This window comes from Antedon bifida, chromosome 4, assembly GCF_963402885.1.
Source record: "Antedon bifida chromosome 4, ecAntBifi1.1, whole genome shotgun sequence".
Classification (NCBI taxonomy): Eukaryota; Metazoa; Echinodermata; class Crinoidea; order Comatulida; family Antedonidae; genus Antedon; species Antedon bifida.
In genome coordinates, this window is record NC_136229.1 from 17,409,710 (window position 1) to 17,429,034 (window position 19,325).

The 19,325-nt window shown below is 34.6% G+C and overlaps 1 protein-coding gene across 1 annotated transcript; it reads right to left on the reverse strand.

The window, feature by feature from the left end:
• Positions 1 to 181: 181 nt before the first annotated feature.
• Positions 182 to 19,310, reverse strand: LOC144839228 (uncharacterized). The gene is made up of 28 exons (XM_078694541.1): positions 19,304 to 19,310; positions 18,636 to 18,882; positions 17,473 to 17,696; positions 17,010 to 17,176; positions 16,667 to 16,830; positions 15,741 to 16,138; positions 14,947 to 15,248; positions 14,391 to 14,526; positions 13,820 to 13,957; positions 13,279 to 13,454; positions 12,722 to 12,862; positions 12,342 to 12,480; positions 11,619 to 11,938; positions 11,042 to 11,180; positions 10,124 to 10,440; positions 9,614 to 9,752; positions 9,130 to 9,356; positions 8,118 to 8,247; positions 4,955 to 7,936; positions 4,569 to 4,731; positions 4,222 to 4,320; positions 2,871 to 3,049; positions 2,181 to 2,375; positions 1,811 to 1,941; positions 1,457 to 1,613; positions 869 to 1,044; positions 391 to 499; positions 182 to 225 (listed from the first exon to the last, which is right to left on the reverse strand). Exons 1-28 carry the CDS (start codon positions 19,308 to 19,310, stop codon positions 182 to 184), a joined length of 7,746 nt encoding a protein of 2,581 aa, XP_078550667.1.
• Positions 19,311 to 19,325: the final 15 nt, after the last annotated feature.

The window sequence follows — 19,325 nt, forward strand, 5'->3', positions numbered from 1 at the left end:
GGTGTGCCCATATGGACACATGATGTCATATTATTACCATTTTTGGGCATATCACACGTTTTTTTTTAAAACTAGTTTGATAGTCTAGTCAGAGCTTTAGAAGGCAGGAGCTTTAACTTCAATATTATTGAGCATTTTATATATCATTTCTATTATAAAGTAAATATACATTACAAAAACATTAAATGAAGTAAACACTTACATTTTTACTGTTTTTTAATCGTCCTGCACAAACATAGGAAAACAAAATTTATTACTTTTATAAATTTAAATTCAGTTTAGAAATTGATTAATGTCATTTTTTCTAGCCACCCTTTACACCCTTAATTATACACTTGACTGAACAACGTACAACCAGGGAAGAGTGAACTCTTAACTTAACATACATACCTAAGGAATAGAAAGCTAACTTAGCAGATTCCTCCAACTCTTCAGCTGACACGCCCACAACAAACCTCAAAGTTTCAACAAAAGTACTAACTAAATATTCAAGAAATTGCTGCAAAAATGAACATGAATCAATAAAATATTAGTAATAAAACCACATTAAGTGTTTTTAATAATACAGGCAACACATGTGACTCTGTATTTCAGATTGCCTATGCATGCCATATGACAGTACAGATAATAGTGGTATATGTGTATTTGTACATTAGGTCCATTAAGTATTACAGTACTCGGAAAAAGTTTGACAGTAAAAACATATAGATTGGAAAACTGTTTCCTTAGGCTCTGTCTACACTATATCAAACTAGTTTGACAAAACAAGTGTGATGTGCACAAATATGGTAGTGATATGATGTCATCGTGTCCATATATAGGCACATCTTTTGTCACAAAAAGTTTGATATTGTTGACAGAGCTTTACCATTGCTTCTAAGGTAATTTGGTCTGTATACTGGGTAAGTTGATCCAATGCTGAAGCCATCTGGTTCATTGAACTCAGAGTGTAAGCTGGGGTCAAGCTGGACATTGAATTTAGTAGCTGTTCCCGTATTGACGCTTGCATCTCCATGATGGTATTGTTCACCACATCTTCCTCTTCTACAAAAAGACAAAATAGGACGAACAAATGCAAAGATGTGGTAAAGTAAGCTTGAAATCAAGCTTGAAAATATGAGAAAAATGAAGAGATACAGTACAGTAGTTCAATATTAACATAGAAAAAATGGATTGTGGTTTAGTTCCAATACAGTGATACATGAAGATTTAAATTTGCAGGGCACTGATTCCAGCGCAGCAAAGAAGAGGTAATTTCAGATGTGCTACTATGGCAGCCCAAACAGGGCTTAGCCAAACCAGGCCAACACCAACATGTACCTTAAAAGATTAATTATAGACGGACACCCAAAGAAATGAAATTTAAAGAAAAATCTATTCGTTTGGTTATTTCCCTGATAAAGTAAGTAATACATATAATAATTATGTGCTTTCTTTATTATTTCTGCACTTGTACCTGCCATTTTAGTACAGCGATTCAAAAACCCCGATATTGAAATAGCCGCATTGCAGACAGAACCAAACCCTCCAGTTGCTGCCAGTGATGCCACAGAATCAACAACTTCGTCATATTTGTCAGAGATCATTTCGTAACTACATAAGCTTGGTTTTACCTGTGTATTAAATAACAAGTGTACATTTATAAAGTAGTTTAGCACACCTCTGAAATGTTATGTTGGTCTATAACAACATGTGACAGTTTGCATCAATCTGCATTCCATATATATCTTATGGTGGGCTTATACCTGAGTGCAGTAATGAAAAATATTTCAATATAAACAATAATGAATAAACAATTCACTAAACATACTTGTACGGAGATCGATTCATCTTCAATGTAAGAACCAAAACTGTCAGTAACTCTGACACGGATCGTCACAATGTAGTTATTAGACTCCAGTCCAGCAGGAAACTGAGCAGCATTTGACACCCTTTCATAACCTAAGATAAAATAGATCAGGTGCTAATATGGAACTATATTAAATGTTCTATATTATTTTTACAAGCAGATGCCTTTTCCTTTGAAAAGTTTGGGGGAAGAAATTTAATGACGCAGAACTGATGTTTTTCAATCATCTAGGCAAGTTCAATCCAGAATTTACATACACCACTGGCATTTTGTAAGCGCAAACTCCAGAGTTTTAAAAGGTGATGTAAAATTGGTATAAGACTCTACTTACCACTATACATAATAGCCCAATTAGTTGTATTGTCTTGTCTAACTGAGTATTGGTAAACAAGCGGAATGTCGTTGTCTTTATAGTTTGAGCAACTTATGATGAAGTCTGTAACGGATTCAACACCAGTCGAAGGATTCACTTGGCATTCTCCTTTTACAGGTGTGTCATTGGTATCAAAATCTAATTTACTTAACCCTAAAAGGAAAAAAAGTTGAACAAAGGAATTGTAAGCCTCTCTTTACTTTTATGTTATAGCAGTTTTGGTCTTAGAATGACTTACTTATTTTGTGTGGTACTTTTGAATGATACTGCATCCTTATAAATAAAATATCTCTAAATTTACAATGAAACCAAATTTGACTTCACAAAATTATTTAATTACACATTCACTTGTATTTAGCAAAAGCACTTTTAATAGAAATCTGTAATACATTGTGTTATTCTATCTTCAAAACGACACAAGATTTTACATAAAACAGTACACTGTAAAACCTTGGGAAGCTTCTTTCATACACAATGTATTAGTTTCTATTATATGACTGCTTTTGCTACATACAAATAAATGTGTAAGGTCCAATTTCACATTAAATTAGGATGATCATACTTGGAATTTTATGAAAAGCAAGACTTATTAATATAATATTTATTTAATAATTAATATATTAAATCATAATAAAACAAATTAGTTACCTGCATTCTTTAAATCAGCATTTCTTGACACCGTCAGGTGAATACGATATTTTGTATTTTCAAGAAAAATTCCTGGTTCGAGCGATAGGTTTGCAACGTCTATGCCTGTAGTTGCGTAAGACATCAGAATATCTTGTTCTATTTCTAGATAACTTGTTTGGAACATAAACAATTGCCATCTTTAAAAGAAAATAACCAAAATGATAAGCAAGTTAATTTATTTTCTTTCTGTCCTGGTTAATTTATCTTGGTGCTTGTTGGTGCATGAAGAAATACATGGCATGTTATTATTGCTTTATTTTTTTCTCTTTAACATCAACTTGAATTTTTTCATTTGATTGTAGAGCTATTGAGATGTTCTAAACTAAAGTAGTAATTGACACAGAGTATGTAAATGGGAGCAGAAGGCATGTGAGAGAAGTGTGTGATAGTTGCTGATTGGTTGAGAAATGTGTGATAGTTGCTGATTGGTTGAGAAGTATGAGAGAAGAAGTGTGTGATAGTTGCTGACTGGTTGAGAAGTGTGAGAAAAGAAGTGTGTGATAGTTGTTGATTGGTTGAAAAGTATGTGATAGTTGCTGATTGGTTGAGAAGTGTGTGATAGTTTCTATTTGGTTGAGAAGTGTGAAAGAAGAAGTGTGTGATAGTTGCTGATTGGTTGAGAAGTGTGTGATAGTTGCCGATTGGTTGAGAAGTGTGAGAGAAGAAGTATATGATATTTGCTGATTGATTGAGAATTGTGTGATAGTTGCTGATTGGTTGAGAAGTGTGTGATAGTTGCCGATTGGTTGAGAAGTGTGAGAGAAGAAGTATAAGATATTTGCTGATTGATTGAGAATTGTGTGATAGTTGCTGATTGGTTGAGAAGTGTGTGATAGTTGCTGATTGGTTGAGAAGTGTGAGAGAAGAAGTGTGTGATAGTTGCTAATTGGTTGAGAAGTGTGTGATAGTTGCTGATTAGTTGAGAAGTGTGTGATAGTTGCCGATTGGTTGAGAAGTATGAGAAAAGAAGTGTGTGATAGTTGCTGATTGGTTGAGAAGTATGAGAAAAGAAGTGTGTGATAGTTGTTGATTGGTTGAAAAGTGTGTGATAGTTGCTGATTGGTTGAGAAGTGTGTGATAGTTTCTGATTGGTTGAGAAGTGCGAGAGAAGAAGTGTGTGATAGTTGCTGATTATTTGAGTGTGAGTGAAGGAATTAAGTTTATTATGAGTCAAGGATTAGAAAGCAAAGACAGAGAGTGTGTCTGACTCCCACCCAGGCTTTCCTACACCAATACCTCCCATTCCACTATGTGTGACAGTAAGACATAATGCTTTAAACTGTCATGAATTGTGATTACAATATCTTACCTGTAGTACAAAATAATTCCTCGTTTTGCATCTTTCTCCTTGGCTTCAATAGATAGCCTATTTGTTGGATTCTTTTTAATCTTACAATTCAATTTGCAACTGCAAACAATTAAATAAATTTAAAAAATAGTAAGAAAAGACTATAATTCTGTTTCTGTTTCAGTCTTTTTCTTAAATACATATTGTCTACATGAAAAGTTAAATCATTTGTTTATGTTTATTTGTTTGTAATCTCTTATATCAATAATATCATATGAACAAATACTGACAAATATACATCAATAACAGCTTATTACATTTAAATGTGTATATGGCCTACATTCTTTTAAGATGAAAAAATAGCAAACCTCATCTCAACATCTGGGGGTGTGCCTTCATGAACATCAAGAATTTGTTTAAATGTAGCTGAACGGTCCTTCTTCCAAACTGTCAACCACACCTCATATTCCATATCCCAGTACATTCCGTATGAATCAATGGTTACAACAGGCCCACTTACATTTAACACTCCTACAGTTTTAAAAGAAGAAAAAAGCATGGTTATGTGATGTGGAAGTCTGCAATTGTTCAAGCATCTTAACAACAGCTTGTTGAGTTGATTTGAGAATTTATTTATTCAGAATCATTTAAAACAATATTCAATAACATTGAAAAACATTGTAACAAAAAAGAGGCATTGATTAGGCATACAAGCTTACAATATATTAAAAAGCATGTATACATACACACATACCTCCTGGCACATGGCCATTGGCGTCTCCAAATCTTCCAAAACACCCTCCAGTATCATGAACTTCTTTATAACTGTTAAATTCATTGTTACTGGATGATTCGGCAATAAATACTTTGAACCCTTCATCCCATTGTTGAAAAGTTTCTATGTTCTGTATCACTGCATTTTCCATTTTATAAGTCTTGCGACGACATAGCCATGTAAAGTTCATTCCACTTTTATCTATTTCATCAATATCAGGGTCATAGGTCAGCTCACTTGCATCTAACGTTATCAACTTGTTCCAGCCAATGCTCCTAAATGTTCCATAGTTTATCCCAATATGAAGGGACGTTGGAATTATTTCGATAGTTGTTGAATCCGTAGTAACTAATCCTATTTCATTGCCAAGCATTGTAACTGTCAAAGAAAATCTGTACGTTCCATAAGAAAGCGTCTTGGCCGGGATTACCAATTCGCTCAATCCAATATTTGTTGTTTCAATGTTTTCCGGTAAAGTATACTTCTCTTCTTTCCTACCATTTTTTTTATAAACTTCCCAAGTAAAATCAGCAAACTTGGTTGATTTACAATCCAGAACAACTTCAGCAAATACGAAAATGTCGACCGAGGCTAAATATTGTCGGTTTTGTGTCAATAAATTACACAAAAAATTATCAGTACAAGCGTTCAGATCTGCTACGGTAACATTCGGGAAAAAACATGGCAGTCTTGTGATAACTTGTGTGAAATTTTGTATTATATAAGAAGCATAGTTAAATGCGACAAACTCAATCTGATATACATTTGGAGTCATGAACTTATTTTCAAGCAGTTGAGTAACTGATCCACCATTTTGATTTGTTTGCCAGAGCGACTTGGAATCTAATTCTATGCAGGATCCAGACAACGTTCCGTAACGATCACTACAAGTATGGCACGCTCCTAAATATTGGATATAATCACCTTCTGAAGTTTCATCTTTAAAATCAACACGGTAACATGCATCACTACCAACTTTTCCAAGTTGTAATTTAAACTCCACAGTAGAATTTTTAACGTTTGTTCCAACTCCTAGTAATTTAGATTCAACGACGGTTTCTTGAACAACCACGGTTGATGTCCACTCGACAAAGCTGACTGCATTTGATGCATTGAGAGTTATTTCATATTCGTTTGGTATCGTAAATGAGTAATAACTTTGCGAATTCTGTGAAGTTTTTGTCTGTCCATTCGGCTCATACATCCAGGTGTAAGTTACGTTAGTTCCTGTTGTGATGTGCGTTGTCATGATAAGAGCATGATCTAGTGGTTGGTACAACTTACCGTCATGACTTGGTACCTCCAAATCCATTGATGAATTTGTAACATTCATTTTATTCATATTCAAAATAACTGTCAAGCCATTTATCTCTTCCATAACCACAAAGTCTGACACATAAATTTCATATGATACAAGATTCCAAATATGGTATTCTAATTGGTATTTTCCTGACTGATTAAGACTTAACGACATCAAGAAATCAGAAGCGTTTTCATATAACACTCCTGAATGAAAAGTAACCTCATTAACATCAACTTTGTAGTGAGCATCTGTCGGGAAGTTAAAGTCATTTGAATGCGTCAACATTACTTCAACATCTGCTTGCATTATGTCCGTGTCCAACTTGATCAACGAAGGTACGTACACTTCAAATCCATCAACTGGAAGCTGAATAATTATTGCTATGGTTTTGTTAACCACGTCGACAAGGTTCCTTGCACTTAGCTTGACTGTATATACACCGCTACTAAAATAACTATGCGTTAAAGTGAAATTACTTTCTCCATAAATGATATCAACGTTTCCGTCCATAAAATCAACCGTGTACTGAATACGAGAACCGGCAGATACTGAGAAATTGAAAATTACTTTTTCATTTACTTCGGCTGTTTTAGGGCAAAAAATGTCTAAGTTTTCAATGGTGTCTTCTGCTTCAAATTTAATCTTAGTACTTGATTTGCTAGCTTCGTTAAAAATCTTTATTTTAACAGAATATGAACCCCAGTGATCTATTTCAAAAAAATAGAATACATTTAGCTCTGGTACTGATATAATGTAGTCAAGTACCTCAATGTACTGATAGTCATCGTTTAATTCGTCTGTGAATGTAAATTGAGCCGTTGCATCTGTCGGTGGGTAATTTATGTCTCCCGTAAAGAATAGTATCACCTCAAAAGTACTATTCTTAGATGATATCATACGTACAATTTCTGTAAAATTTGCTACCTTTATTTTGGAAACTTCATTTTGAACAGTAGCGTTTGTGCTGAAATATCCATAACTGACATTGTTTACACAGCTAACACTAAAAATATAAAATCCTGGTTCTGTGTATTTTAATTTTGTTTGGTATATATCTTTATCATCTCTACTCATATAATCGATTTCCTCAACAAAATAAATTCCATCTCCCTGTTCTACAATACAATGTAAATGCGACCCCACTTTCATGTCAAAGAATGCATCCATTTTTTGAAAAGTTTTTATATATTCATCAGAAAGCCAATTTTTTAAATCTACAATCTCATACTGTATAAGAAAGAGTCTTGATACTGTCACAGGGTAACTTATATCATTGTAAACAATAACATTAGCAGTGAAATTCAATCTTTCTAACGGTTCCACCATAACATTAGCAGTTAAATTCCATTTCCCAGTCTTCCAGTCGATTGGAACAATAATAGAAACAATTTGTGAATCTTGTTCTGTATATGACAGTATACGCGCATCATTTATTTCCACTACTGATGTCATATTGGAACCGAATGACACTGACCCAGCAATCACTATGTCTTTTCCATACACAGCATACTGTGGTGACTCTACCAGATCAAAATTTTGAATTACTTCAATGAACGATACATTAGCGGAAACTGATACACTATTGATGAGGTTAAAAAATGTGATGATGATATTTATATTCGTCGCATTGGAAGCAGTTAAGTATATGTCACTTGATCCTAAAGAAAATAAAACAAAATAAAATATCACAGTACTGTAGTATTTATAACACATTTTTATACATTAATAACCCGAGAAAAACAAGATTAAATAGTACTGGAACATTTTTATTATACTGTATGATAGACCAAATAAAATATATAAATTATTTTAATAAAATAATTAAAACCAGTGACCTACCATTACAACCATACAATACAAATTCCAAATCATCTAGCCAAGTTGATGTTGACAATATTTCAAACCGAATAAATCTTGTATCAAAAGTAGTTGAAAACATTTCAAACTCAGGCCCAGCGATTTTGAATTTCTAATGGGCAGAAACACATGGATAAACTCACTTTATATAATTATTACAATTTGTAGGTGGAGAACACATATACAGGTTGAAGCCTGACTGACATGTAGGTTTTTCCTTCTAATCTACCCACCAATCAGCAGTCTTCCAGGAGAACTGTTCCATAAATTAAGAAAGGGGTGTAAAAGTCATAGGGTATCAAACTTCGCTACAATACATTCACTTTTAATGCCAAGCAAAAACAGATCAAACTTAATCGACTACTCTTTTAAATTTGAACCCTTTTATATTTCATAATATGAAAACTTTATTTAGAGGACGCTTTCCTGTGAAATGAGAGCCATTTTGAGCCTCACCTGGAAACTGGTTGTCTTGTCAATGGTATTCCTTAAAGCGTGGTCCCCACTGGAGACACAACGCAATGCAGGGCGTACACGCACCGCAAGGCGTACACGCAACGCAGGGCGTACACGCAACGCAGGGCGTACACGCAACGCAGGGCGTACACGCAACGCAGGGTGTACACGCAACGTAAGCGAGTTGACTGATGACAAGCCACTGTTCGAATATCGCTTGTGATTGGTCAAATCACTTATGTTGCGTTACGTCCTTGCATTGCGTCGCTAGTGGGAACCAAGCTTAACAATGCACATCCCCTGTTGATTCTGTCATCGTCTATTCGTCTATAGGGCTTTTTATTTATTTATTATCTTAATACAACTAGTTTTTAGTGGGCCTCCTATTACAAGCCCCTTGGGGTTTCCTGGAGGTCACTTTCATCTTCTTTTAATTTGTTTTACTCCTTTTTTGCTATGTGTATTGTTTTTTAGGTAAAATATTTGATCAAGTAGAAATATTAACATATTCTGAAGTGATCACGTCATGTGCACTTGCCTGTATATTTCCAGTTCTATCACTGAAATAGTTCCAGTTATGTTGATTGAAGCTGTGCCCTAACTCAAATGACCAGCCGACATCAGTTCCTTTAATCAGTATACCAGTGATTGTATATATTTGACCGAGGTCAACAATCAGTTCCGGATTGATTGAATCAATTTTCCATGGAATCTTTAATTCATCATTTGTGAAAATTCGTATTTCATCTTGACAAACTGGTGGTGCTGGAATTTTTTAAAAATAAATTGCTGAGTAGAGTGGCAGAAAGGTCATATATTGTTTACATACTGTATTTTCTAGGAAATGATTAAAAGCCTTGAGTGTGAACTTGAGGCTTTAGCTTTAGATTTTTTATTGCTAATTAGGTTTTTTTTTTTTCAGGTAGGGGCAACTTTTTCTCATTTTCACAGATTTGCTCATCTTTAACGTTTCAAAATGAATTACAAATATTCAGTATAAAATGTAAGTAATTCAAGCATACCATAACAGCCTAACCATTCCATCCTAATTCTCATATAATTATCAGTAGCAACAGGATAAATTCGTGCAGACTGTACAATGATGGGGTAATCAAACACATTCTTTTTATGTGAATGTCGATCTGTATTTCCTTCAAATAACTGCAAAAAAAATCATTATTATTACTATTCTCATGATACAAAAGAACTTAAGATGCTTTTGACAGAACAAGACACTAAACAAAATATTTTGTAGGAATGATACATTCAAAATTAATATTGTTTCTTTTAAGGTACGTCCAAGTACTACATAAAAAAACATTATTTAAAAAATTTAAATGTTATGCTCGGTTTTGTTGCATACACCTGCATATAAATTATCACAGATGATCATCTAATAATATCAAATAAAAGTTAAGATTTGTGCATTTTCTGGCATAAAACATTTTTGCAAATCTAATCCAGCGATAGCACAGTTTGGGTGAGAATGTTTACACACATAAACCTTTTAAATTCATAAAACAAAAATGTACCTTAATAGTCTCTTTGTCTTTTAAATATGTCCATGTGAGTAAGTCAATACTAAATGCCACATGAAATTGGGTTACCCATGCAGGTGCAAGCGGAGAACCTTGGGTAATTAAACCTGTCAATATCATCTTTCTATCAAACATGACCATTATCCATTCATTAAAGACTGTTTGTGGCCACCAACTACATGTTGGATCATTCAGACGAGCACAATGTGGCGAATATGCAACATTGGTTCTTCTAATTGAAGATGCCGTTATCTGGTCATCTGTAACAATACCACTTTCTAGGCCTAGCACTCCATGGCACAATCGAGAGTCTTATTGTAAAATAAAAGAAATTCATATCATATACAACTGTTTAAAAAAATAAACAACAAATGATAATATAAAATTAACCAGATGGCAGGATACAGTACATTCAAGTGTGGTATAATTGGAAAGTCTTATAATTAAAAATAGTTTGTCTTTGTTGGGAATACAAATGTATGTACATACAATGTTCTCAAACATTCTTTCCATGTGTCCAATTTCTTATTTGGACCAGCCCATATAAGTTACTAAAGGCCAATTTACACAGACGAGCGGTAAACTGGTGGTAAATGGTAAGCAAAAAACCAAAATATAGAATCTATGTTATTTATTTTGACCATTTACACAAAACGCTGAGCGGATGGGCAGTTAAGCGGACGCTACTACTACTAGATACAGATTCTATGTGGGACAAGCACATGGTTTTCCAATTACCATTACCGCTTTTGGCCTTTATATTAGTATATATAAAAAATTAAATTGTACTGGAATTGGCTGTGGTCAATTCTAATCTCAGTCATGGTTCTGAATCCAGAAAATTCATACCATTTAACAGGTAAGCACATCACAAACTGTTTAATATTACAATGATAAAGATACAGTACTAACCTTTACAGCCCAAAAGATCAAAACGAACACAAAGATCATCCGGATTAATAATATGCAGACGAATATACCTTGTAAGTATATCATCCTCAAATATCATTCTTTTTTGTAGACGACCATTTTGATTTTCTCCAGAAAGGGTCTTAAGTAAAAAAATATTTATTAGGTGTAGTTACTTTTCCCAAAACTGAACACCATAAATATTGGCATCATGTTTTACCAAAAGTTTGGTTTTATAATTCATTTTGCCAGAATCTGGGATTATGGAAAATGTTTATTTTTCATTTCATGTTAAAAAAGTTGACTTATCAATTTTAAGTGTTGCAATATTAAAAAATCTTTACTGGTGTTCTCCTGTCTAAAAATGGTTTTTGCGATGGATACATGGCTGGGATGTATGCCGCTCCATGCTGGAAGTCAGTTGATTTAGGTGGGATAAAGGCCTAAACCTTTTTGAGCTTAGGCATAAATGCTGCTTATTCTGATATCTGATGGACGAAACAATTGTAGGTGGACTACATAATTTTACTGCAAATAGTAACTCTGAAAATTAAAAAAAAAACCAGAATACTCCACCTACCTGAGTATAGTTCCAAGACTCTGCATCAGCACTGTAGCTTAGATAAATATCAGGCAGATTACCTGATTTAGCATTCCCCATTTTCACCATGCCTTGTATAACAATACCAGTAATCAATGTCAACTTCCTTACATCTACTTGTACCCAATCGTCAGTACCGTTTGAGATCCCTGGACACCATCCACTGGTGCTCTCCTGGCCAACCTTTTCAAGTCTAACAAACGATTTGTTGCTAATGTTATCCATGTTTGTTATCTGTATTTGTTCATCAGTTATTAAACCACTCTCCATGCCCAATTGATGAGTACAACCTACAGCAACTGAAAACAAATATAAAAAAATAATATAAAATCATAGGCAAATTGCAAAAGTTAAGTTACATAGTCCACAACTACTACAAACTTTATTTGAAAACTCTGCGTTTGCCACTGTTTGGAGATGGTTGTGTTACTGTCAATCTGAGGACCACATGACTTACTGTAAATCAGGTGATCTGCAGATGGACAGCCTCTAGCTAAAGCCTAGTCAAAACAAGCAAACTGGAGGCTCCATCTGAGGATCACATGACTTACTGTAGTCATGTGATCCGCATATGGACAGCCTCCATCTAAAGCTCAGTCCACACTAGCAAACTGAAGGCTCAATCTGAGGATCACATTACTTGCTAGTGTGTAGCCTGGGCTTTAGTTTAGTTAAGCGTACATATTGAAGTTTGATACTTACAGTTGCACCCAAGAAGTTCAAATCTAAGTGCTGGCTGTTGTGATTGTTCACCAACTATTACTCGTACAAATCTTGCAATAAACGCACTACTAAAAATGTTTGTCAGATGAGAATGTCCGTCAGAATTGGTATTATATTGCTATCATAAAAAAGAAAAAAACAAATTTCAATTATATGCACTACACGTGTGGTTGCTTTGGCCCAACATGTCAACATTATATCTCAATAATCTATAGTATGTCACATGCCCTCTTCCGTTGATTCAAAGGTATTCATAGTTGTTTAAAACAAAGATAACTTGCATTTCTACTGTGTTTTCAAAGATCATAATGGACGCAAGGTTGGCCTTTTTAGAATCAGAAATGAAAAATTAAACAAACCTTATTATAGCAAAGTTCTTCAAACCATGCGTCACCATCTTGACTGTACTTGATAGTGATGTTCTCGGTCCATCCAATAATATCAGAATCAGAGCCTTGGGTTATTATACCAGTAACAACAAACATCATCTCAAGATCAACCTAACAAATTTGCAAGTGAAAAAAACAGAGCTGGTGAGTGAACAGCAAGGGATTTTTTCATGCTTTTTTGAAAGGATACTTTATCCGTCAGGTATTTTTGGCTTTTCATGGTCTATTGTCTTTACTTTCTCCATATTTTCAGCATATACAGCATCTCAACTGAAGGTTACTCTTTTGATATTCTTGTACATTTTTTGTTTTTCTAAATACATTTAAAGTATATACTTCTCCTGGTGTGCTGATCTGGTAGGTAGGCTGACTGGGCCTAATCCGAATTTCCTCAGTTTAGGACCAGAAGAAATACCTCTACCTTACATATTCCTACAAAGCTAATCATTTCATCAATCCTCTTCAGCTCTGTGACCTGCTAACTTCCAGATAAACAAACAAAATCAAAGAATAGAACACATACTTACTTCTATCCAAGGTTCAGTGTCATTAATGTCAGGAGCCCAAGCACCATAAGGGTTATCAAGACGCCCATGGTATGGATAAAACGTCACATTAGATCGCACCAAAGTAGACGACGCCCTAAACTGTGCATCATTAACAATATCTGAAGATTGTAAACCAAGCGGATTTCGACATAATCCTATAAACAGAACAAATTTGTATTTTCTAATATTTGTGATTCTCAATCATCAATTTTAAAAAACATCCGCCTTGTGTTCACTGGAACTGACATCAATAATGTTTCACTCTAGCATATTCACTGTATTGTTCCCCAAAAATAAGGAAATTGAAGATTAATAAAATAAACTGATTTTACTTATAAAAAGACAAACAAACAGCCAATTGACAGACATTGACTATTTTTTTATTTAATTAATTTTTTCCCCTATTCAATTTTTTGTAAAAATTAACAATACATTAAAATGACATGTAACATTTTTTTTTCTGGGGGACAATATTTCTTTAATGTCATTATCTGTAAGCAACTTTTTTTTAGTGACAAACCTTTGTTTGAAACAATGACATTCTTGTATGTTGTGCTATCTGCCTGTATTTCTTCAAAAGTGACAACTTCTCCATGTGACACGTTAAATGCAACGTTGTGTTCTGATCCTATCACCACAGTCATATTTGTTTTTGTTCCTAACATATAACATAACAAATTAAGGATGATTATTCAGTGCATGTTTTACTACTGTAGTTGTTTTAAAGAAATTGATATATAAAAAGTTGTTTATTATTAACTTATTATGGACTGTAGAAAATATTCATTCCAAAAATTCATACGCAAGGAGGAGGGGGTTGAGGGACAGTGCTCAAAATTCACCCTAGCCCAACTAGCAATTTTCTAGTATGTTTTGTAAACTAGTTAATGTTTGCTTGTTGAATAGCTTTAGTGTAGCAAATGTATTATGGTAGATTGATCTGCCACCTTAAGATTGATTATTTTATAAATTTACCCAGAAAATGTGTTTACTTGGTACTTGGATTGCTCAGGCATTTTGCTATACTTCATATAAAGTATATACAGTAAGTAATATAAATACATTTCTAGCCCTGGGGTGATGTACAGTACCTACATGAGGAGCCAACTTAGCATGTGCTGCCTGACTGATATTGGTGATACCAATAGTGTAGTTATCAAGGACTGGCAATGGTGTTATTTGTTTAAACGAAATATTGCAAACCTCTTCTTGTACTTCAAAAAGTATCTAAAATGATACAACAAACTTTATTTATTACAGCACATAAAATGTTGTTACAACCGAAAAAGAAACTAAATATGCTTAACCTATTCTTTGTGTGATTGATATATTGAAAACATGTTGCAAATACTCTATCATTCTACAATACAAATCAAAGTACTAAACTCAAATCACATATTTAAGCTTGGTTCTTACTTTAATGCAATGCAACAATGTAGGTACGTTGCAAGTGAGTTGACAGATCAGATAATTCATTCCACGCACTTTGGTCATTGCGTTGTGTTTAAGTGGGAGAACCAAGCGTAAAAACAATTCTAATTGCGGTTTCTAAAACATGCCTCACCAAGCCCAACAACAGTATTGACAGTAGAAAATCTGATGAGCATTTCTGTTCAGCTCATAGCTCTGCACAAGCCTTAAACTTACATAATCAATTGCCTCTGTGTTGTTGTTATGCACTCGTACAGATATGTTGTAAGTTCCTGGGTAAGCGTACCATACTTCTACAGGTTTTTTCGAGGTGATAGTTGAATTACCATTGCCAAAGTCCCAGCTGTAATACACATCTTCACTGATTGAGGTGTGTAGACAGGGATATGGATATATACCACATTCATTCACAAATGTGGTGGAATTGTATGTCGAGTTTCTGCATACATATTCACAAATCTTTATTTCCATTCCAGGATGGTCCAGAACAGATAACGTGGCTACTTCAAAAATCTTTGCTGAAAGAACCCCATGAAAAAAAAAATGTAAAAAACAATTCCTCTTAAAATAATCTAATACCACTTAATTATTAGGGAATCCTTAAATATTTACTGACTTAAGTGAGGAGGAAAATTGGACATTTCATTTATTTATTTGACCAACAAATATAAAATATGCAGAGATTAATTGGTCAGGGACTGCTAAAGTAAATTAGATTACTGTAACTACAAGAGTCAGCAGTCCCATGGTCTAAACTAAAATAAATTTTAAAAAAACAATGAGTTGAGAAAAGAGTGAAATTCCCTTTATGGTACAGTAACAATACAGTCTATCCAATCATGGCCTCCATGATCCAATCATTCTAGGTGAAAAAACCCTGGAAATAAGGGTCTTAATATAAAAAAGTCAAGCCAAACTTTATTGTAACCAGATGAGAAATAAACACTACCATGACGCAATATATGTATCATTGTATTAACAAATCTAAAAGAAGTTAATGTAGAACTAACCAAATCCAGTACTGTTGATAGTAACGTTGGAAATTGGTGGAGCTATTCTTATGTACGTGAACATCTCAACATGCGATATGGCATTTGACAGATTCACTTCCACAGCACAATAATGGCTTACATCGTCCAAATGAATATAATTACAATGATGTTCAAAAACTACCGTGCTTGGTCTTATGACGACAGCTCGTATCATGTGACTGCTATCACTACTTGACACTATAGTATCTGGAGTAATTACCAATATGTCATCTTCACCGTAGTATGTCGGCCTTACAAACTCTGGTCCTCGAGTTCCTGGTGCCTGCGCGATGACACCACCTTTAATGTAGTGCCATCCAATGATGTCGAACTCAGTGACATTAAATGACATGTTGACCTGGAAGTAGTTCTTGCCACTTGAATTTGCATAAAATGTATATGAATACACAATTGTTAGGTTCACATCGGGTACAGATGGAAAATAAACATGACTCTTCAATTTCTTTTGACTGCTGCATTTTCGTACCCTGAATTTTAAATATGATGAATCGCACGATATCTTTGGCCAATTTACTGTCTGAGGGCGGTAGACCTGTAAATACATTAAATTTATTGGTTCAATCATTTTTATTTCAATTTTGAAAATATATGAAATTAAAACTTTAATAATAAATTAGAAAATTAGAAAAAAGGTAGTGCAAAATACAATAGGAATTGTAGTTTTTAAAAAAATGTAACACTAACAGCAACCAATTGCCAAATACAGGATGGATAAACACTTTTAAAATTTATCGTGATTATAAAATAAGTCACAATTGGTCTGGATTGAACCCTGGACCTTAGGATTGGAAGTCAATCCACCAAGCTACAGCTCCACTCCCTGTTACCAAGTCTAACAAGTATCAGTTTTCCGAGCATTCTCAAATGTTTCAGAGCATTCTCACAGGTTTCTGAGCATGCTAACAGATTTCTGAACATTCTTACAGGTGCCTGAGCATAACAGGTTTCTGAGCATTCTAAACAGGTGTCTGAGCATGATAACAGTTTTATGAGCATTCTCACAGGTGTCTGAGCATGATAACAGTTTTATGAGCATTCTCACAGGTGTCTGCATGAGCATTATAACAGCTTTCTGAGCATTCTCACAGGTTTCTGAACATTCGCACAGATTTCTGAGCATGCTAACAGTTTCCTGAGCATGCTGACATGTGTCTGAGCTTTGCTCGCAAGTTTTGAGCATGCCCACAAGTTTCTAAGCATCGGACCATATACCAAATGCCTACTTACCTCAAGTACAATCAAGCCTGATGATAACATATTTACTTCCCAACCAATCAGCTGTCCTTCCTGCTTTATCATTTCATTATACTTGATATATCGTGCTTGTGGGTATTCCCAGGTCAAGTTCAAATCTGCGCCCTTTGTATCAGATCCATACATAACAACTGGGCAATCTAATAATAATAATATATTATAAAAGTTACATTTTGAGAGTCAGTACACCATGTTTTACCATTTCATTACAGCTGATAAAATTCCTATTATACCTTTCATTATCTATACATAAATTATAGTTGTGAGAAAATTAAAGAAACTCAAGAGAGATGACTGTAACCTTTATATAATATTCTGATTGATTGCAGAAAAGGACATTGCACACTTTGAGTGTACATGTTATAAATAACAATAAATAATGTACTATGCAGTCTTATACACATGTCCACTTGTGAATCATTCAACTTTTACTTACCAACTGTCATGTTTAAGTCACCTCCATCAAAAAAGTCAACATTCACCAATACACCACTACCAGATGTCAATTGAAATTTGCAGGTCATATTTAGGCCAATCATGTCACAGTGTAAGGGTGACACGACCTGAATGCCATATTCCACTTCTATTGGTTGAATGAGTGGATAAGAATTTCCAGAAACATCTCTTGCAGTCACCTCAACCTTATAGTTGCCAGGGAACCTTTGAGACAAGAAAGAATTTTATTGGAGATGATAATGGTAGGTTCACATTCAACTAATCATGATCAAGCCAGTCATTCTATGTAAATCAACAATTACTAAACAATGTGATCAGTTGAATCTAGATCTAAAGGACACATTGGAAAACATGATTGGCCTTAATTGTTTAATACATGAATTCATGGTGCAATAAATCAATAAGCATGTGATCCAGTGGCGCAACACCTATAAGCGCTCACTGGTTAAATCCAGGGGCCCCGGAACTTATGGGGCCTCTGAGCAGTGCCTCTGAGCAGTGCCCATAGGAAAATAAAACAGGCATTAAAATATGTCGAAAAAGGCGAAAAACACCCGAGGCTTCCAGCATTGGAGGGCCACTTAAGCCTGTTTTTTTGTCGATCGTTGAGTTAAGTTGCGTTGAGTTTAAAATCGTTAAAGTTGAAAATAAAATAACGATGACCAAGTCGGACCGCTTAATATTTGCACATTTTGACATGATCGTTCATAGTTTCTTGGTTCTCTCGAGCGTTGATGGGACACGCGGATGTGAAGTGTTGCAAAACCAAGGCTGGCAACACGCAGCCGGGCCCGGTTGAAAATTGCAAATGTTACAGATTTTGATGCTTCAACCCAGCCTAGGACATGCTTTCGCTGATATCTTAATTTAGGCTTACACTAAAGACAAACATTAAATTAAATTGTTTTAATATTATTATTAGCTCCAACAGCAGCTGTACTACAGCAGTACAGCTGACTTGAAGATGATCATACCACAAGACCTAAATAAAGAAACCTTAATTGGGAAAGAGCAGATGGAAAAAGACGAAATGGAGGAATTGTGTTGCAGCTCTCAGCTGGGATAGAGAGAATAATTAATAATAACACCTAATAATGAATTACCAATGATAGAATAATCAGTGCTTTTTGGATCACTACTCACACATATATATGTTTCACTGAAGAAGGCTCTGCTCTGAGCCAAGTGTACCCATCACCAGTGATGACATCATAATTTCTAAAGGCATTTCTGTCAGTAAAATTGACATCGATGGTAAGCAGAGTATTAGTAGCAAGTACACCTGTCAAATCAAGACCATCTGTGATGAACTTGATACCCAGGTTACTGATGATGTCACTCTTGTTAAATAGCTGGTAATAGAAATGGCTGTTACATTCAACATCAGATCCTGTGCATGTAGCATCACAAAGATGATCATCCACAAATGAGTTAGACAAACTGTCTGCACAAAGAATGATGGTTGTATCTCGCACTCCAGTATACCTTGAAATAAAGACAATGAGACCTTTCACGTGCCATATAACTACACAGGTAGCCTAACCATGTTTCTGAAATGTGTCTACAATGTAAGGCAATAATTGATATAGGATAAATAATGTTGGAAAATAGGTTCTGAATGGTGGGGAACTGGTTTTCCTTCCCAATTACACCTTTTCTAGAAGTCCTTTTCTTCAGCTAGCAGAAGGATGGCTCAGTTCACTTATACTCCTCTCTTTGAACAATTCATCTTGGTTTTGATGATGGCATTGTGATAAATGAAAAGGAATGTTGATGATGATAATGATGATACAATGATGTAATAACCTTACCACCCATTTTTCAAACAATATT